Here is a 21,581-nt window from a genome sequence, read left to right on the forward strand (position 1 = left end):
AATTTACTCTGATGCCATGGACATCAAGGATTCAGAAATACTGAGGTGACTTGGACTAAGCATGTCTTTTCCTGGATTGATCATATGGACAAAACCACTGAGCCTCATAATTAGAGCAATACATTCCAAGGACTGAGAAATGATTCTTCTTGTTTGTACTGAATCAGCCTTTTCAAAATCAATACAGAACAGACAAATGGATTTGGGGAGGAGAAGCAGAACACACAATCATCCCTGGTAAATGATGAGCACCATTGAGCAAAATCGTGCTTAGGTTTTCATTTCTATTTCATTTGCATTCTGGGCAGTGCAGATTATTCAATTAAATTGCAGTTTTGAAGCGGCTTCCAGAGAGCCTGTATGTGAACCAGTATTGTATTGTCCTTTATCAAGCAGGCTGAGGCTTCATTTTGCTATTTTAACTTTCAGTTCTATGAAATGATAGAGTGAAGGCTTGAGTTTTGGAAAAGGTAGACAATCTGTGAAGCACTTGGGTCTATGGAAGATTAAGACTTCCTTTAACAAGGTGCTGAATTAGTCTGTTTCACACTGCTATAAAGAATACCTGAAGCTGGGTAATTTATAAAGGAAAGAGGTTTAATTGACTCACAGTTCCACATGGCTGGGGAGGCCTCAGGAAACTTACAATTATGGCAGAAGGGGAAGCAGGCCTATCTTACATGGTGGCAGGTGAGAGAGAGAGAGGGAAACAGAGCAAGTGAGCATGAAGGGGCACATTTAGCAAACATCCAGATCTCATGAGAATTTACTCACTGTCATGAGAACAGCATGGGGGAAACTGCCCCTATGATCCAATCACCTCCCACCAGGTCCCTTCCTCAACATCTGGGAATTACAATTTGGATTACAATTCAAGATGAGATTTGGGTGGGGACATAGACTGAAACCATATCAGGTGCTGTGGGAAGAAGTGCTGCTGACATGTTTCCCAGAAAGCAGACTACTTAAAAGAAGGAGGACATTCTCATTGGCATTGAGTGGTTCATGGGCTGGTCAAGGTATTTCCACACAGTAAGAGTGCCATTGTTTGGTCTTTCAGCAGAGGAGTATGATTTATTTCATTTCTAGGTGCCATCAGTGAATTTTGCTTTAAGAAATGGTCAGGGATGGAATTTATTAATTTAACTTCTGTTTCTATAAACTTCTCAAATTAATAATTCAAAAAGAATTGAAAGGTCTTTTGTGACTTTAATTTTTTTTATTGAGGCATGAATTTCTATATGGAAAAAATGCACAATTCTTTAACATACAATTCAAAGAGTACTGACAAATAAATACACCTGAGTAACCCATGTATTATTAATTTCTCTAAATTTGGCCAGGCCCAGTGGCTCACACCTGTAATCCCAGCAAGAGTTTGAGGCCAGCCTAGTCAACATGGTGAAACCCTGTCTCTATTAAAAATACAAAAATCAGCAGAGCTTGGTAGTGCATGCTTGTAATCCCAGCAACTTGGGAGGCTGAGGCAGGAGGATTGATTGCTTGAACCCAGGAGGCAGAGGCTGCAGTTAGCCAAGATCAGGCCACTGCACTCCAGCCTGGGTGACAGAGTGAGACTCTGCCACAAAAATAAAAATAAAAAAATAAAAAAGGGAAATTCCCAGCACTCCAGGAAGCTCTGTTGTGTTCCTCCCTAGTTGACTCTCACTCTTCCTCCCAAAAGCAACTACTAAGTGTCATCACTATTGAATAATAATTTTGACTGTACTGGAACCTCATATATATAGAATCACGCATATGTAGTCTTTTGTCTCTGGTTTCTTTTACTCACAATATTTGTGAGATTCATTCATATTTTGAATGTATCAGTAAGTTTTTCATAAGTAGTAATCCATTACATGAATATATCACAGGTTTGTTTATCCTTTTACCTGTTAGTGGACATTTGGATTATTTCTAGTTTGGAGCTATTATGAATGGGGTTTTCATGAACATTCACAAAAATATTTTTGTGGGCATATGTTCTCATTTCCCTTAGGTAAATACCTAGGAGTAGAATTGCTGGGTCATATGGTAGATATATGTTTAACTTTATAAGAACCTGAAACATGTTTTTCCAAAGTGTTTGTACCATTTTATATTTCCACAAGCAATATATGAGATTTTTGGCTGCTCCACATCCTTGTCAATGTTTAATATTATCAGAATTTTTAATGTTAGCACTTCTACTAGATATAAGATGGCATCTGATTGGAGATTTATTTTGTACTTCCCTGATGACTAATGACTTTGAAAACCTGTTGGTCTGAAGATTGGCCATTCACATACCTTCCTTTATAAAGTGTCTGTTCAGATCTTTTGCCCATATTTTGATTAATGTTTTCAGTTGAGTTATAGGAGTTTATTACATATTCTGGGCACAGGTCATTTTTCAGATGTGTATATTACAAATACTTTTTCCTGAACAATGGCTTTCCTTTTTATTTTATTACTGGTAATTTGATGACCAGAAGTTTTGAATTTTCATAAATTCTAAATTATCCAATTTTAAAATGGTAAGTACCTTCTGTATCCTAACAAATCAATGGCTACCTGGAGGCCATAAAAGTAGTCATTATTTTTTGCCTAGAAATATTACAGATTTAGGTTTTTTATTTTTATAATTTTTTTCTGAGATGGAGTCTCACTGTGTTGCCCAGGCATACTCTCGGCTCACTGCAACTTCCACCTTCTGGGTTTAAGCAGTTCTCTGCCTCAGCCTCCTGAGTAGCTGGGATTACAGGAGCGTGCCACCACACCTGGCTAATTTTTTATATTTTCAGTAGAGACGGGGTTTCACCATCTTGGCCAGGCTGGTCTTGAACTTCTGATCTTTTGATCCACCCACCTTGGCCTCCCAAAGTGCTGGGATTACAGGCTTGAGCCAATGCACCCGGCCCTACACATTTAGTTTTTACATTTTAGTCTATCATCTATCTCATATTAATATGTGTATGATGTGAGTTGGGGGTTGAGAATATAGTTTTAGTCATTTGTTCCAGCACAGTTTGTAGAAAATACTGTCCCCACTGAATTACCTTTGTTGGATATCAATTGGCTGTATATGTGCAGCTTTATTTTTGGGCTGTTCTTTGTTTCAGTGATCTGTTTGTCTTTTCTAATGCTAATACCATTACTGCTTTAATTAATTTGATTTAGAGTAAGGCCTGAAATCAGAAAATGTGAGTCCTTGTGCTTTTTTCTTCTTTTTAAAAATTGTTTTGAAAATTGAGGCTCATTTTATTTATATGTAAAATTTAAAATTAGCCTGGCAGTTTCTATTTAAAAAAGCTTATGTATATTTTTATTGGAATTTCACTGAGTTTATATATCACTTTGGGAAGAACTTATATCATAAAACGGAATTCTCCAATTTTTGAGCAAGATACGTGGTTTTTAGTACTTTGTAGTCTATCATCCTTCTCAAATTAATATGTGTATGATGTGAATTAGGGGTTAAGAATGTAGTTTGTATATTTATTTTGTATTCCTTAGGATTTTCTTTTCTTTCTTTTTTCTTTTCTTTTCTTTTTTTTGAGATAGAGTCTGGCTCTTGTTGCCCAGGCTGGAGTGCAATGGAATGATCTCTGCTCACTGCAACCTCCACCTCCTGGGTTCAAACAATTCTCCTGCATCAGCCTCCCACATAGCTGGTATTACAGGTGCCTGCCACCACGCCTGGCTAATTTTTGTATTTTTAATAGAGATGTGGTTTCACCATGTTGGCCAGGCTGATCTCAAACTCCTGACCTCAGGTGATCTGCTTGCCTCAGCCTCCCAAAGTGCTGGGATTACAGGCGTGAGCTACTGCACCTGGCCAGGATTTTCTATATAGACAAAATGTATATAGAAAAGTAAAGGTGGTTTTTTTCTCCCTTTTCCATGTGTGTGAGGTTTTTTTTATTCATTTGTCTTACAGTATTTGCCAGGACCATCAGTACAGTATTGAATAGAAGTGGTAAGACGTCCTGGCCTTGTTCCTGATTCAGTGCTTCTTCATCAGTATAATGTCAGATACAGATATTTTTGTAAATGCTTTTTATTAGGTTGAAGACATTTTTTCTTATTTCAAATTCCCCGAGGATTTTTATGATGAGCAAAAATTGCATTCTGTCACATGCTTTTTTTAAATCTATTTGATGGTATGATTTTTATTCTTCATTTTGTTGATTTGTTGATTAATTATGTTGATTAATCAAATTAGACCAACCTTGAATTGCTGGGATTAATACAACTTGGTCATGATGTATTAGCCTTTTAATTCTAGGGGATTTGATTTACAATTTTGTTAAGACGTTTGTATCTAGGTTTATGAAAGATATTGGTGTATAGTTTTTTTTTTTTTTTTTAAAGTTCTTGTTTGGTTTGGTGTCAAGGTTAGGCTACCCTCATTAAACAGGATGGGAAGTAATCTCTTCTCTAATTTTCCAAGAGTCTATTGAAATTGTTTATATTTTTTCCCTCATATATTTGATAGAATCCATCAGTTAAGACATGTGAACCTAGAGTTATTTGTTTGTTTTATCATGGTTGTTAATAGTGAAATCAGTAACTTTTATATTTCTAGGACCAGTTATATTTTGTATTTCTTCTTGTGTCAGTTTTGATAATTTCTGTTTCCCAAGGAGTTTGACATTTAACCTAAGTTACTGAACTTATGGGCATAAAGTTGTTTGTAATATTCCCTTATCCTTTCATAATCTGTAGGATCTAAAGTAATGTTTCCTCTTTCATCCCAGATACCGGTGTTTTCTGCTTGCTTATATTTTTCTTGATCAGTCTAACTAGGGTTTCATAATTTTGTTAATTATTTTAAAGAACCAATTGTTGGTATTATTGATTTTTTTTTTCCTGTTATTTGTTTTGTTTTAGATTTCTCTGCTTTTGTCTATTACTTTATTCTCTCCTTTAACATTGAGTTTCGCTTATTCATCACGTTGTTAAGGTAGAATCTTAAGGTAGACTATTTATCTTGAATTTTTTTCTTTTGTATTATAAGCTTAAAAATGTGTAACTTTTTTTCTAAGCTCTGTTTTAGCTGCATCTCACAAATATTGATAGATATGATGTTTTCATTATGATTTATTCCAACACATTTTCCAATTTCCCATGTCATTTTCTTCCTTGACATATGTATTGTTAATAAGTATGGTGTTTAGTTTCCAAATCTTTAGGACATTTCATGGTATCATCTTTTATTACATATCAAGATATCAATGATATTTTTTATATCAATATCATACACTGATTTCTTAATTTAGCCCATTATCATCAGAGAACATAGTATGGGGATTTCAGTCATTTCAAATTTATTGAGACTTATTCGATGGCCCAATACATGATCTAGAAAAGAATGTGTGCTCTGCAGTTGTTAGGTGTGTAGTTCTATAAATGTTAACTAGGTTAAGTTTTGTCAGTAGTATTGCTACAGGACCCACCCCCAATAAAAATCCTGAGCACTGAGTCTCTGTTAGACACCACTTCCAATGTATTATTACAACTCATTGCTAGAAGAATTAAGTATAATCTGTGTGATTGCACTGGAGCAGAACTCTTGGAAGCTTGCATCTGGATTCCTCTGGATTTTGCCTCATGTACCCCTTCCCTTTATTAATCTTTATTTGGATATTTGTAGTATAATAATCATTAAAAAAAACAAACTTTAGTTTCATTGATTCTTTCTACTGATTTCCTGTTTTTAATTTCATTGATTTCTGCTCTGCAAATTAAAAAATATACATATTGTTTTTTTCTATTTACTTTAGATTCAATATGCTTTTCTTTTTCTAGTTTCCTAAAGTAGAGGCTTAGATGATTGATTCTAGATCTTCTTTTCTTTTCTGATACACGTGTTCAGTGCTGTAAGTTTCCCTGTAAGCTTTGCTTTTGCTGCATCTTGTACTTTTTGATAGGTTATATTTTCATTTTAATGTTTTGAAAAATTATCTTGAGAATTATTTAAAAAATATGTTGTCTAATCTCCAAATATTTTGAGAATTTTTTCAGCTATCTTTTTTGTTACTGATTTCTAGTTTAATTTCATTGTGGTCTTGAGAGCAGACACCATATGATTTAAGTTTGTGAAGATGTGTTTTAGGATCCTGAATGTTGTCTATCTTGAATGTACCAAGCAAGCATTTTTACGTGCTTAAGAAGAATGTGTATTCTGCTCTTGTTGGATGAAGTATTCTATGAATGTAAATTAGATCCAATTGATGGTCTTTTCATTTTAACTGCATTCTTACCAATGTTTTGCCTCCTGAGTCTGTCAATTACTGATACAAGGGCATTTAAGTCTTTAACTGTAATAACTAGTTCATCGGTTTCACCTTACAGTTCTGTCAATCTTTGTTTCATGTATTTTAACACTCTGCTGTTAGATGCATGCTGCATTAAGGATTGCTTTGTCTTCTTAGAGAATTGACCTGTTTACCATTAAGTAATGCCTGCCCATATTATTCCCTGATAATTTTCCCTGCTCTAAAGTCTACTTTGTCTGAAATTAAACCAACTAATCTCACTTTATTATGATTAATGTTAGCATGGTATATCTTTCTTCATTCCTTTACTTTTAATATATATATATCTTTATGTTTAAAGTGAGCTCCTATCAACAAAATATAGTTAGGTCTTGTTTTTTAATCTGCTTTGACAGTCTCTGTCTTTTGATTGAGATATTGAGACCTTGCACATTCGATCAATATAAATTATTGATATAGGTGGATTAATATGTACCGTATTTATAACCGTTTTCTATTCACTGCCCTAGGTCTTTGTTTCTTTCTTTCCTTTTGTCTTCTACTCCTTTTCTGCCTTCTCTAGTTTTAATTGAACATGTTATGTGACTCCATTTTCTCTCTTCTCAGCATATAAATTATGTTTCCTTTTAAAATTATTTTAGTAGCTTCCCTAGAGTTTACACTATACATTTACAACTAATTTAAGCCCACTTCAAATAATCCTACACTACTTCATAAGTAGTGCAGGTATCTTATAACTGAGTGTCTTGGCCCATTTGTACTGCTAGCTGAGACTTTATAAATTTTTCTTAATTTATAAAGAAAAGAAATTTATCTTCTCACAGTTCTGGAGGCTGGCAGGCCCAAGATCAAGGTGCTGACATGTTTGGTGTCTGGTGTGTACTGCTCTGCTTCCAATCTGGTGCCTTGATGCTATATCCTCTTGAGGAGAAGAATATTGTTTCCTCACCTGGCAGAAGATAGATTGGCAAAGGGACAGACTTTCTGTGTCAATCCCTTTTATAAGGACATCTAATCTCATTAGTGAGGGAGGAGCCCTCATGGCCTATTCATCTCTTAATGATTATGCCATTTACTGTCTCATTGGAACACCCGAATTTTGGAGGAAACACATTCAAATCATAGCACAGAGTATTCCACATTCCTCCTTCCAGTCTCTTATAACACTGCTGTTACTCACTTCACTTATCCATAGACAATAATTTATTACTGTTATTATTTTGAACAAGCTGTTATATGTTGGATCAGTCAAGAATAACAAAGTATTTTATTTACCTTTATTTATTTCTGCTCTAACACTGTTGTGTGTGTGTGTGTGTGTGTGTGTGTGTGTGTGTAAGACAGGGCCTTGTTCTGTCCCCCAGGCTGGCATGCATGGCACAATCATGGCTCACTGCAGCCTCAACCTCCCAGGCTCTAGTGATCCTCCTGCTTCAGCCTCCCAAGTAGCTGGGACTATAGGCAGGTGCCAACATACCTAATTTTTTGTAGAGACAGAGTTTCACCATGTTTCCCAGGCTGGTCTCAAGCTCCTGGGCTCAAGATCCTTCTGCCTTGGATTAAAAGTGTAAGGCACCACGCCTAGCCTTTGCCTTTTTAATGCAGATGAGAATTTCTCAACTGTATCATTTTCCTTCTCTCTTAAGAACTTTTAGCAATTCTTGCAAGGCAAGTCTACTGCCAACAGATTCCTTCATTTTTGTTTGTCTGAGAAGGTCTTTATTTCTCCTTTACTTGAGAAGGGTAATTTCATGGAAGAATTCTTGGTTGATGGTTCTTCCTTTGAACACTTTTTAAGTGTTTCACTCCATTCTCTTCTTGCCTGCGTGGCTTCTGAAGAAAAGTCTGATGTAATCCTTATCCCTGTTCCCCTACATGTAAGATTCTCGCACTCTCTGGTTTCTTTCAGGATTTTCTATTTTTCTTTGATTTTTCTACAGCTTGAATATGATATGTGTAGATGTAAATCTTTGTAATATTTATTGTGTTCAGTGTTCTCTGAACTTCCTTATCTGTAGTTTGGTTTTTGTCATTAATTTTGGAAAATACCCAGCCATTATTATTTCAAATATTTCATTTTCTATTCTTCTCAATCTGGTATCCCATTACACATATGTTACACCTTTCATGATTGCCTTACAGTTTTTCTATATTGTTTCCTTTTTTTCTCTCTTCTTTTTGTTTTTCTTTTTGGGGAGTTTCTGTTGAGGTATCTTTGTGCTCTGTGATTATTTCCGTGGCTGTATCCAGTCTACTAACGAGCCAGCAAAGACAGTCTTCATTTCTGTTACAGTGTTTTTTATTTATTTTTATTTTTATTGCATTTTAGGTTTTGGGGTACATGTGCAGAACATGAAAAACAGTTGCATAGGTACACACATGGCAGTGTGTTTTGCTGCCTTCCTCCCCTTCACCCACATTTGGCATTTCTCCCCAGGCTATCCCTCCCCAGCTCCACGCCCCCCCCCCACTGTCCCTCCCCTATTCCCCGCAATAGACCCCAGTGTTTAGTACTCCCTTCCCTGTGTCCATGTGTTCTCATTTTTCATCATCCACCTATGAGTGAGAATATGCGGTATTTCATTTTCTGTTCTTGTGTCAGTTTGCTGAGAATGATGTTCTCCAGATTCATCCATGTCCCTACAAATGACACGAACTCATCATTTTTGATTGCTGCATAATATTCCATGGTGTATATGTCCACAGTGTTTTTTATTTCTAGCATTTCACATTGATTATGTCATAAAGTATCCACCCCCCTTCCCCACTTATATTACCCATCTGCTCTTGCATGTTGTCCACTTTTTCCATTAGCCTCTGGAGCATATTGATTGTAGTTATTTTAAGGTCCTGGTCTGTTAATTCTACCCACACCTGCCATTGGCCATCTTGTACAGTAGATTCAAGCATGGACTTGAGATAGATTGCCTGTATTTGAATTCTGGTTCTCCTTTTCAGCTGTGTAATTTTCTGCAGGATACATAAATTCTCTATACCTAAGTGTTCTCATTTGTGAAGTAGGAATACTTATAAAACCCACCTCATAACATTGTTAGGAGAATCAAATGAGTTAACATGTGAAAAGTACTTAAAATAATTTCTGACACAAAATAAGCCTTCTATATATGTGAGATGATGATGATATAGCCATTTGTAAATCATGCCAGCACACTCCCATTTGAGGGCTTTCCCCTTGCTGTCCTTTCTCAGATGCTTCCCTGATGCCCACGCCACTGGAGTTCTCTCATTCAATCTCTATGAGTGTCACCATCACAGTGAGACCTTCTCAAGCACCATGTGTAAACACACTGTCCTTCAGAAGCTGCTAATCCCCAACCCTGCTGTGTTACTTTTCCATAGCAATCATGATGATCTGACATATATTTACCTGTTATTTTTTGTTGATTTTCGGCCTGCTTCAACTTAATGTAGGCTGCATAAAGTCAGGGTCTCTCTTCAAAATTTAAATAATTAAAATGTTTTTAGGGCAGTTTTCTCTGCATGCACATAAGGAAGTACTGTGTTACTCCTTACATTTATGTTTTCTAGGAATATTTAGTAACATTGAAAAATATTTATATAACACTATCTAACATGTGCAAAAGCAGCCATGGACAGTATATAAGATTTAAAGAGATTATGTGAGCAGATCAGTGTCCACAGTGCAGGGGATGGCACATGGCCTGTGCCAGGTCTATCTGAGTTCACAACCCTCTTCCCTAAGCCACATGTAATGTTTTTTAACTTTGTCTTTCAGTATGAATACTTCAATGCTGTGCTGATAAATGAAAGGGACAAAGACGGGAATTTTTTGGAGCTGGGAAAGGAATTCATCTTAGCCCCAAATGACCATTTTAATAATTTGCCTGTGAACATCAGTCTAAGTGATGTCCAAGTACCAACAAACATGTACAACAAAGGTAAGACTCCCAGATGAAGCATGTGCCTGTTCTGCCTGGAGCTTCTGCTTTGCTGTTTCTCTGGCTGGTTGTTTATGTCAGGGTTTGGCAGACTGTTTCTATAAAGGACCAGAGAGTAAATATCTTAGGCTTTGCCAGCCATAGAGTCTCTGTTGCAACTACTCAGCTCTGCTGTTTAGGCACAAAAACAGCCATATGTAAATCAGTGGGCTTGGGTGTGAACCAATAAAATTTATCTACAGAAAGAGATGGCTGGATGTAACCTGCAGGCTGTAGTCTGCTGACCCCTGATGTGGTGCTTTTGTTTTCTTCTTCCAGTTTCTAGAATGGCATTTAAGGGCTGGGGAGCTCCTAGGGGCACAATGGAAACAGCTATGGTCTTTTCTCAGAGTATAAAGCAGCATGGACCTTAACAGAATTCCTTATTTCCAGGCTTGTATGCCTCAAGTCCAGTCTTCACCTAAACTCTAGAGTTTATTTTTTCCCAAGTTCCCATCTACCTTTTCCAGTTGGAATTATAGTGGCCAAGGACTGGGCTTGGAGGACTCTGGTAGGACTGTGTTCTACTTCTTTCTGGCTGTGACCTTGGGCATATCACTTCATCTTTTTCAGTGCTAACTTTCTCATCTTATGATGTGTCTAATAATCATGTCTACCTCATGGGGGTGGTTGTAGGGCTAAATGGAATGATGTTTATAAAGGGTTTAAGTTGTTTTCAGCCTTTTTATCTATTGTTATTGAGTAGTAGTTTGCTCTACTTTGTCATACCTAAAAAACTTCTAAACAAAGAGCTAGCCTCCTAGAAAAATAAGCCAGAAAGTCATAGTGTATTCAAAGTAAAAAATGTGCTGCATTGTCTCCCATCACGGTTTCGAAGATATCAGGGGCCAGTTCCTATCACAGCAGTCAGTTTCCAAATCATATACAAGCGCTCAGCAATCAAGAGCAAGGGCTGTGGGCTTAAGTCCTGTTCTTCCCTGTGTAGGCTGTGTGATCTTAAGCAAGTAACATTGCCTGACTCTCAGTTTCTCTTTTTGTAAAACAGGGATAATGATACTACCTCCCTCAGAGCGTTAGTGAGAGGATACAAAACAATGCGTGTGTAGCCCTTAATGCACCCGTAGAATACAGGAAGAGCGCAGTGCATTTTAGCTGCTATTGTTTTTATTGGAGAATAACATGAATACAAACTGCACTTCTGAATAGTTCTAAGTCACTATTTAAGGTGCTTGGTCAATGATTAAAGAGATTCCAACTAACTGTCTCTGAAACATTTTCCTTGTGTCTGATCTTTGTGGTTGGATACCTAATGTCTCCTTTTCCTGGTTTATCTTTTATCCATCCTTAAGAGTCATTGGAGGCAGCACCCCATTTGTTAACTGTTCTTATAGTTACTGGGGATACGGAGGTGAATCAGATGCAGCCCTTCCCTCAAGGGGTTGGCAGTTCATTTGGGGAACAGACAGATAATGAGATAATTAGAACACCACGTATCACGTATTGGCCACAGTGCGGACAGCCGGGGGACAGTGAGAGTGCCAAGAGTGGGACCTGTCTGCTTGTTCCCATTGGCAGAGCCACAATTCATCTTTTTCCCTTTTTTCCTCTTAGAGAAAGTGATGTCAGTCTAAACTCCCAGTGGGCTCTGGACTGGGCCATATGCTATACCCTGCTCTTTACTTTGGACTCTTCCTTAGAAACAAATGGAACTAAGACATAGAGGGCTGAACTCAGCTTTGTTCAGTGGAGTTTAGTTCTCCAGAATGATCCTGTCAGCTGAAGAAGTCCTAAATGAAGCTGCCCCTTTTTGTGCACTGTGTCCAAAAGAAAGCCATCTTCTTGGCATTAAATATATTCCCAACTGAAGATAAAAAATTAACAAGATTTTATGGAGCAATTTCAGACATAAAACAATTCAGAATGATCTTTTAAAATATGACAGCTGCTTCAAGGCTGCTTGAGCCATTAACACCATTATAGAGATTTAATTGCACCTCTAGCTTTAAAGACATAATTGTGCCCTTTAATGGTAGGAACACCTAAGGGGCCCACACCACCATTGATCACACAGGCTATAGAATTACGCTTGTAAGAATCATCAGAGATAGTCAGATTTCTTGAGCCATGGGAGGTAGATAATGATATTCAAAGTCATTCTCAGCAGCCCTCCTGGGACCTGTCCATCACCTCTGCCCAGTCCATTGTCACTCAGTCAGGCTGCCGGGCATGGATCAGGGTCAACCAGGTGTTCTATTTTGTCTCAGCCAGGCAGTGAATCACTGCCCAAGGGCAGAGGAGAGGCAGGGACTTCATGCAAATTTTTGTCTCCACTCTACCTAATTCAAACCAGCCCCTAACAGCCTTTTTGTCTTTTCAAGCTGCAGAAATATATTTTATGTTTAGAAGACCCTCCAGCTCAGATCTAGTTATTGATGACATGTACTCAAAACAAATGTTCAGAGATTGGTCACTGGCTGTGCTGTTTTTGGGTTGGAAATCTTACCCCCAACAAAGAAAACCAATACAAGCTCATTCTCTCCTAGCTGCTTGGATTTCTGTGGGCACATAGCAAAGTGGTTTGATAATTGCTTAGGAGCTGTGATGCTCTGTGTTCTTCAGTATAATTTGTAGTCCTAGATGAAACTAGTTGGTAAACACTACCTGCTTTCTACAGTCTGCTTTCTGCCTCCTTGGGCGGGCCTGGCAACTAGGCTGTTCAGCTGGGTTCATGCTTTCCTCTCCGGGTGAGGTGCCTTTCTTTTAGATACCAAAAGAGACTACAGCTTCAAAGTTGGTGACGTGGGCAAGCTGTGCCCATGGAAAGTCAAAAGCCATTTTCATGGAGTCTTTAGAAATATATCTCAGGGCCTTCAGGGTGCCTGATGTAGCAACTTTTTTAATGAAACTCTTTCAGCAGATGTTTGCTGAGTGGCTGCTCTGGCTTCCCCAGCCTGTGAGTCTTACTATTTCAGAGACTTTGAAGATGAATGGCTGATACCTTTAGAGCATAAATGCCTCCTCATCCTTCACGAGTAAAGCATGAGGCAGGATGCTTTTGTGAGAGCTCCTGATGATCTGGCAGATAATTCAAATAAAGATTAAACTCTTTTAAGGACTTTCTAGGCTGAAGTGCTGTAAAGTTTATATATATACACACACACACACACACATACATACCCATATAGGTACATATATACATACACATTATATGTATGTGCATGTTTCTGTATAGGGGCAGGTCTGTGCATGTGTGTTTGTATAAATGTGAATTGTGTGAAAGAAAATACTGTGCTCTCAACCTATTCCTTCATTTCCATTTTCCACCTATGTCCACCCAGGTGAGACCCCTCACTTCTGTTCACTGAACACAACTTCTTTCTTTCATTGTATTTTATTTCACTGTGTTTATTCCTATTATTCCTGTCCCTCCTCTCCTGCTTCTCCTAATGCTCATTCTTAGAAATCAGCTCAAATTTAACCTGCTTAATTTCTTTTGTCTTGTGTGATGGAAGTGATTTATTCCTCTGCCTAGCATTGCTCTATTATGTGAATATATAGCATGCAGTCTTTCCTTCTCCACTTCAGGTTCTCTGAGGATGGAGGACTCTGCAGATGCAGCCTTGAGCCCCTGGTACCCCCGCCCATGCTCTTTATAGATGAGTTTTTTCTGGATGTTGGTTTGGGTGGAGGCCGCTGACACCTGTGCCTCCTGGGCTATGAGATGTCATCCAGGGCTGTAGTGTTCTCATGGTTCTTACAAGCAACATAAACAGAACCTGGCTGATTTAAATGATAAACTTTTTGAGAGGAGCCTGGGTGGCCCACAGACTCCTCAAGAAAACTAGAGAAAAAGGCCTGGAAACGTTTGGGGATGGAGAGAGACTGAGGCCAGAGTCACACTCACATCCAACCTGACCAGGACCCACTCTCCACGGTTGCCCCACCCTCACATCTGTGACTGCATAAAATATCTGTGCCTCATTTTCCTCATCCATAAGCTGAAGATGACAATCATAGTGAGTTGCCTCAGGGATTGTGCAGAGGATAAACACTCAGAGGTGTGCATAGCACATGCTGTCCACCCAGGACTCAAGTACTATGGTCTGAATGTTTGTGTCCCTCCAAAAGTTGTATGTGGAAACCTAATCACCAAGGTAATGGCATTAGAAAGGGAGCCTTTAGCAGGTGAGTAGGTACTGGAACTCCCAGACTGAGGGAGCTTATTGTCCAAGGGGGCTGTGGAGCGAAGCAAGTTGGGCAGATCCCAGCTGAAGTGGCAGCAGCGGGAACAGCTGCTCCTATGTGGAAGTCAGAAAGGCAATTATGGAGCCTGTGAGGGCTGGCCAGGTGGTGAGAGGCTGTGAGAGCCATCAGGAGGTCATGAACACCATGGTGACAGGTAAAATATGGCTGACAGCTTTTCCAGGAAGAGAGGTGCTGTAGAATACTGGGTCCCACTCACACTGAAGAATAGGGAGAGGGAGGAGGTATCCAGGGCCTGATTTGAAGAAAATTCAGAAAAAATGGTGCACAGGCCAAGACTGGGTGGCCTGGGGCCCTAGAGAACCAGCTCCAGTGAGCATATCAGCCCCATGAAGGCAAGAGCCCCAACATGATACTTAGCATGTGGTAGAGGCTCAATAAATATGTATTGCAAGGTAAAGGAATAAATACAAATTGCAATCAAGACACTCTTTCCACTTTATTCTTGCATAGAGGAAGAAAAGACATAGGAAGTAACCCAATCTCAATTCCTCTTCCTCCCCCAGCAATGGAGGACATCTGGGAGAGGTAGGCTGAGGTGGCAGCGGTGAAGGGGAGGTGTGAATTGCAAGACACAGGCTAGACCACTCCTTCATTCTCTAGACTTCCCCAGCAGGGCACCCAGTCAGGCTGAAAACAGGGCTGCAAAGCTATGTTGTGCTCAGGTCCAGCCTCTGAAATGAAAAGAGCTCCAGGAAAGGGAAGACCTGTAATCACCACTGTAGAGCACAAGAAATCAATCTGTCTATTATAATCCAATAGGTTCTTCTAAAAAGCCCGAGGAAAGGGCAAAGGTCTGATGAGATGGGATTGGGTCCCCTGCTTAGGAGCAGAGGATGCAGGCTGCTGGAGGGATGGGCAGGCTTGCTGAATTTGGATTTGTCAGATGTCTCAACCTATTTTTCAAATGTTGAGTTTGATAAAACACAAAATGCATTTTGCCAAGCACTTTTCCCCTTAATTACATGTGTATATTTTAAGGGAAATTTAATCCATATGTTTCTGATTTGTTTACACGGAAATCATTAAAATGTTGTTTTCCAAGAGCTATTTGATGTGCAAGAAGGCTCACAAACCTTGTAAAAAGCTGTTTAAATTTTTTTTTTGCTTTCTCTTTGTTTCTATTCCCTTCATGTGTGTGTGTGTTTGAGAGAGAGGGAGAGAGAGAGAGCGCACACACATAAGTGAACAAGGGTGACTGACCCCAGGACGTCAGAAACAGATTCCAACTCAAAATGGATTTTCTTCTCGGGATTCTGAACTGAAGCATTTTGATTAGGCTCCAATCGGGCTTCCTTGTTGTCTTCCAGCCCTAATGGAATGTGATGGTGATGTGGCCATAACTTGGTCTTGGGAGTCAAGATCAGGGGAATTACTCCAGAGCACACTGCTCTGGACCTGGAGAAATGACACTTAAGAACCTCCTTCCACATGGTCTGTTGCTACCTACAGTCCTCACCAAGACCCAGGGAGCTTTCCCAAGATGTAGTGTGGATTCCAGGAAACCCTGTTCCAGCAATGTGAGCATAATAGGACTAAGGCATTTGGTAAGAAACATACAAAATAGTGCCACTGAAGTGACTCCACAGCTGTCATCCGAAACTACTCATAGTTTTTCTCTTCTAGTTTGGAAATTACATTTTTAAATCACAAAATAACTATCCCTGACTTAAAATTCACAAGTTGAGTGGCTGAGTTCCCGTTTTATTGGCAATGCCTCTATACTTCCTCAGTGTATGTGACACACATGCACATAACCATGGGTCTGCAGAGATGTATATGTCTGTATGCATAGGTGTGTATCTCTATTTCCTCAGAGGTGGTATTAGTAGAAGGAAGGTGTCATGTGGCCTTTTGTGGTCTCTCAATCCTATCCTTGGCTTATGTTTAGCCTGGAAGTTGCACTTGATAAATGAGTAGGTGGATGGATGGATGGATGGATAAATGGATGAGTAGATGGATGAATAGATTGATAGATAGGTGGATAGGTAGTTGGGTGGGTGGGTGGATGGATGGATGGACGGACAGACAGATGGACAGACAGACGGACAGACGGATGGATGGATGGATGGATGGGTGGATGGAGTGGACGGAGTGGATTACTTACAAACAGCTATGCTCTGAAATGAGGACTTTCAGTGCATTATCTCATTGACAATGACCCCATGTGTTGTAAGCAGCAGTGGGGACCGCCATTCTCCAAGACAGTTCTTCCACAGCCTCTGTTTTAGAGTCAGGTCCAGAGAAGTTACCTGAGGCAAAATTCAAAGGCATCACTTCAGTTACAGGTGGTTCTTTCCCAAAATGCAAGTGAGAAAAGAGTTTATGCCTCCTGCCTAAGGCTCTCTGAAACGCTGTTCTCATCCTTGATCCCCTTTTCACCTGGGCCATTGTCCTGTGCCATCCCCATCATGTCTGTTCTTGTGTACTTTTGACCTCTTTCCAGAGCCATCAAGGAGTCTTTGGAGAATGACAGGCCTGGACTTGCATCCAATGCTATGAATATTAACATGGTGGACTAGAGAGAGCATTTAACTCCGGGGGCTTCTGTTTCTTCATCTGTAAGATGTAAATTGTTAATTTGAGCATTAAAGAAGGTGCAGAGCTTCTGTACAGCAAAAGAAAGCATCATTAGAGCAAACTGGCAACCAACAGAACAGGAAAAAATTTTTTGCAGTCTACCCATCTGACAAAGGGCTAATATCCAGAATCTATAAAGAACTAAAACAGATATACAAGAAAAAAAAAACAACCCCATTCAAAAGTGGGTGAAGGATATGAACAGATACTTTTCAAAAGAAGACATATGTGAGGCCAACAAACATATGAAAAAATGCTCATCATCACTGGTCATTAGATAAATGCAAATCAAAACAACATTGAGATACCATCTCACACCAGTTAGAATGAAGATCATTAAAAAAATCTGGAGACAACAGATGCTGGAGAGGATGTGGAGAAATAGGAACACTCTTACATAGTTGGTGGGAGTGTAAATTAGTTCAAACATTGTGGAAGACAGTGTGGTGATTTCTCAAGGATCTAGAAATAGAAATTCCATTTGACCCAGCAATTTCATTACTGGGTATATACCCAAAGAATGGTAAATTATTCTACTATAAAGACACATGCAGCCCTGTGTACTATAGCAAAAACCCGGAACCAACCCAAATGCCCATCCATGATAGACTGGACAACAAAAATGTGGTACATATACACTATGGAATACTACGCAACCATAAAAAACGATGAGTTTGTGTCCTTTGTAGGGGCTTGGATGAATCTGGAAACCATCATTCTCAACAAACTGACACAAGATCAGACAGCCAAACACCGCATGTTCTCACTCATAGGTGGGTATTGAACAACGAGAACATATGGACTCAGGGAGAGGAGCATCACACACTGGGGGCTGTTGCGGGGGGATAGGGGAGAGATAGCGGGGGATGGGGAAAGTGGGGAGGGTTAACATGAGGAGATATGTCAGATATAGTATGCACCTAAAGTAAAAATTAAAAAAAAAAAAAAAAAGACCGGGCGTGGTGGCTCACGCCTGTATTCCCAGCATTTTGGGAGTCTGAGGCAGGCAGATTACAAGGTCAAGAGATCAAGACCATCCTGGCCAACATGGTGAAACCCTGTCTCTACTAAAAAAATACCAAAAAAATTAGCTGGGCATGGTGGTGCGTGCCTGTAATCCCTGCTACTTAGGAGGCTGAGGCAGGAGAATTGCTTGAACCCCCAGGAGGCGGAGATTGCAGTGAGCCGAGATTGCGCCACTGCACTCCAGCCTGGTGACACAGCAAGACTCTGTCTCAAAAAAAAAAAAAAAAAAAGAGAAGTGGAGGTAAGCCTTTCTTCAGTTTGCTGACCTGTCAAGGACCAGGAGATTATTTAAAAACAAACAAAAAAAAAAGGTGAAGGTGCAGCACCCAGCACAGCACCTGGCACACGGAGGCATTTGATACACATTGATTCCCCACATAGACTTAGTTCCCAGCAAACCAGCTGGGTTACCCTCATTGCCCTGCCAGAAACTTGCAGGGGATGCTCATCTCCAAGCCCAGACTGCCTTCCCTTCATTCCTTTTTGTAGAATGAAGTGCAAATGTGCTCACAAGCCAGCTCTGGTTTATTGCCTTCTTCCTGGCTACCCCATTCCACCTCTTCCTGGTCGTACTAGATCCCAGCAGTCCAGACTCGCTGAAGACCTTTGCGTAGGCTCTGACATCCTGCTGAGGGTGCTGTCCTTTCCTGAGAGCCCAGCTCCATAGTTGCCGTGTCTTTCCCTCCAGCCCTAGCCCTTGTCTCCAGAACCATCCTCTGTTTCCTCATGCATGCCCCCTGTGGAGGGTTCGTCTCTCCTGTTACAGTATTCATTACATGGTGCAGCAGTTTCTTTTTCACTGCACTCTCCTCCCTTGAACTTGGGGGCAGGAGCTGTCTCTGTGTGTGTGTGTGTGTGTTTTTTTTTCATTCCCTTGGGACCCTAGCAGAGGACCTGGAATAGAAAAGCGTTTGCAAGGATGCTGTTCAATTGAAGTGAATCCTCTCACTACAGGCCATCACAAATGGTGGTTTTTTATCTGCTTTGTGGTTCTGTCAACTTTGCTTGTATTTAAATTTTGATTCTTTTTTTGTTTGTGTCTTTCTGAAGACAGTAATTTTAGAGGTATGTCCTGAAGTAATTACTTTCAGGATCTTCTAATTTGTTTCTATTTTTAATCTCTCTTTTAGAAGGAATGGGAATCCAGCTGGAGTCTTGCAGTTGGTTAGGCGAGAGAAATTCTGAAAGGTGGTGCCAGGGGCAGTAAAGGACAATGGGAGCGCAGGAATGACTACTAATAGTGTTTTATTTCACCCTGGTGCCCTGACATTTGTGAAACATCACTGTAATAGTAGGGAGCTGGAGTTTGTAGGTGATTTACTTTAAAAAATGACTTAGAGAGGGTTCAAGGTTGTTCCTATGACACCTTTATGCTGAGGCACTTGCTTTCTGGTCTGTATTTTGCCTGGGAAGGAGAAGGGTGGAGCCACCTTCAGCATGGTGAAAATTGCAGCAATGAGTGCTACAGCCTGTGGTGGCTGTCAGGTGTGTTCCTGTGCAGAAAAGAGATTACGAGCCACCGTCTCTGGGCTGACTCAGTTAGTTATATATGCCACATGTCCCCCTGTTTGAGAAGGAGGCTGCCTTGCTGAAGGAAATGCAGGATGGGCTTCCAGGATTTAAGAAGCACAGTAGAGACCAGCAGATGGTCCTGCAGGCAGCCCCCAGGCCTCCTCTGGAATGCTACCCAGGTGCCCTGGCCAGTCATGGGGCTTGCTCAGTACTTGTGGTATGAGTGTAAATATAATATATATGTCCTTGCTGCCTCCAAGCTGACCCTACTCCCACAAAAGCCTCAGACCATGCTCCTTGCTCATCTGTGCAAAGACAACTGTAGCACCTATCTCATGGGGGTTTCGTGAGGATAAAATGATACGATGGATGTTAAGCACTTCAGACTACTATGTAACAAAGGTTTACTGACAGCCTCAATTGTTAGTATGGTTAAAGAATAATAGTGAAGGCCACAGTGGTATGGCTTATGCCTGGGAATATATCTGATCCTGAGCCAGGTAGCCTTCTTTTTTCTTCTGCACCTTGGAAACCCTTTTTCACTGTGGTTTTAGATCAAGAAATTCAGTGAACAGAGGACAATGAGGAGGTAGAGTTGCAGGGTCAGAGCTGACAAGCATCCCGGCAGGTGGCTCAGTCTCTGATTCCTGGACCTGCTCTCCACCCACTCGCTCATCATGCATGGATGTGGTGAACTTCTGTGTGTTCATGTCCTACTTCTTGGGGCACTTGGCTTCCAGGAAGCTTGGTGTCTATGTCAGTGAAAGGCTGTAGGGCTTTGTATTAGTCCATTTTCACACAGCTGATAAAGACATACCTGAGACGAGGAAGAAAAAGAGGTTTAATGGACTTACAGTTCCTCATGGCTGGGAGGCCTCACAATCATGACAGAAGGCAAGGAGGAGCAAGTCATGTCTTAGATGTATGGCAGCAGGAAAAGAGAGAGCTTGTGCAGGGAAACTCATCTTTATAAAGCCATCAGATATTGTGAGACTGTCTCACGAGATAGTGTCTCATGACAGTATTATGAGAATAGCATGGGAAAGACCTGCCCCCGTGATTCAGTTACTTACCACCAGGTCCCTCCTACAACACCTGGGAATTCAAGATGAGATTTGGATGGGGACACAGCCAAATCATATCAGGCTTCAAATAATGCTCTTTGCTTTCCTTTTGCTGGGAACTCTTAGAAGGGCCTGGGAGCTTTCAGCTGTTTGGAAGCACTAGCATTGGCAGGGACATAAAGAAAATCTTTTCATTTTTTACACTCATTTACTCTTCCCAAAACCAAGCTGATGGAAACTTCTGTCCAGAACACACTATCTACTCATTGACCTTAGAGACACTCACCTGTACATTAGTCAACTGGTACCTCCATCGGTTTTTTCCTTCAGTTAACATTTCTATGGTGCCTACTATGTGCCAGAAACAGTATGGTCTCATACAATGCAATCCTACCTACAACTCACTGAAGCAGGGACCATTATTAATTTCCATTCTACAGGTGAGAAAGCTGAGGCTATAGATTTGCTCAGAATCACTCGGCTGGCAAATGGGCCATCAGCATGCAAGCCCAGTGCTTTTGCTTTAGACCACCCAGGCTCCATGCTGCCTTTGTCTACTGTGTCCTGCATGCCATCATCTCCACCACTCTGATGGCTGACTTTTCAACTAGCTATGTCATACCTGTTTTTTTTTTTTCTTTTTTTCTTTGAGATGGAGTCTCACTCTGTCACCCAGGCTGGGGTGCAGTGCTGCAATCTTGGCTCATTGCAACCTCCACCTCCCAGGTTCAAGTGATTCTACTGACTCAGCCTCCCAAGTAGCTGGGTTTACAGGTGCATGCCACCACACACAGCTAAATTTTTGTTTTTTTAGTAGAGACAAGGTTTCACCATGTTGGCCGGGCTGGTCTCAAACTCCTGACCTCAAGTGATCCACCTGGCTCAACCTCCCAAAATCCTGGGATTACAGGCGTGAGCCACTGTGCCCGGCCATCATGCCTGTTTACACGCACAAT

General features: G+C 40.4%; 1 protein-coding gene across 28 annotated transcripts in view; it reads left to right on the forward strand.

The window, feature by feature from the left end:
* CACNA2D3 (calcium voltage-gated channel auxiliary subunit alpha2delta 3) overlaps nucleotides 1-21,581 on the forward strand; it is a 923,853-nt gene that overhangs the window by 365,877 nt on the left and 536,395 nt on the right. For 20 of the 28 annotated variants that reach the window (XM_078351196.1, XM_078351197.1, XM_078351206.1 and 17 more), the window contains one exon: nucleotides 10,018-10,180. In XM_078351196.1, the coding sequence (XP_078207322.1) occupies nucleotides 10,018-10,180 (163 nt within the window). Of the gene's footprint in view, nucleotides 1-10,017; nucleotides 10,181-17,712; nucleotides 17,797-21,581 lie in introns of all 28 variants that reach the window. The other 8 variants (XR_008476741.2, XM_078351191.1, XM_078351190.1 and 5 more) reach the window with 1 other exon arrangement.

The sequence above is a fragment of the Callithrix jacchus genome, chromosome 15 (genome assembly GCF_049354715.1).
Source record: "Callithrix jacchus isolate 240 chromosome 15, calJac240_pri, whole genome shotgun sequence".
Taxonomy (NCBI): Eukaryota; Metazoa; Chordata; class Mammalia; order Primates; family Cebidae; genus Callithrix; species Callithrix jacchus.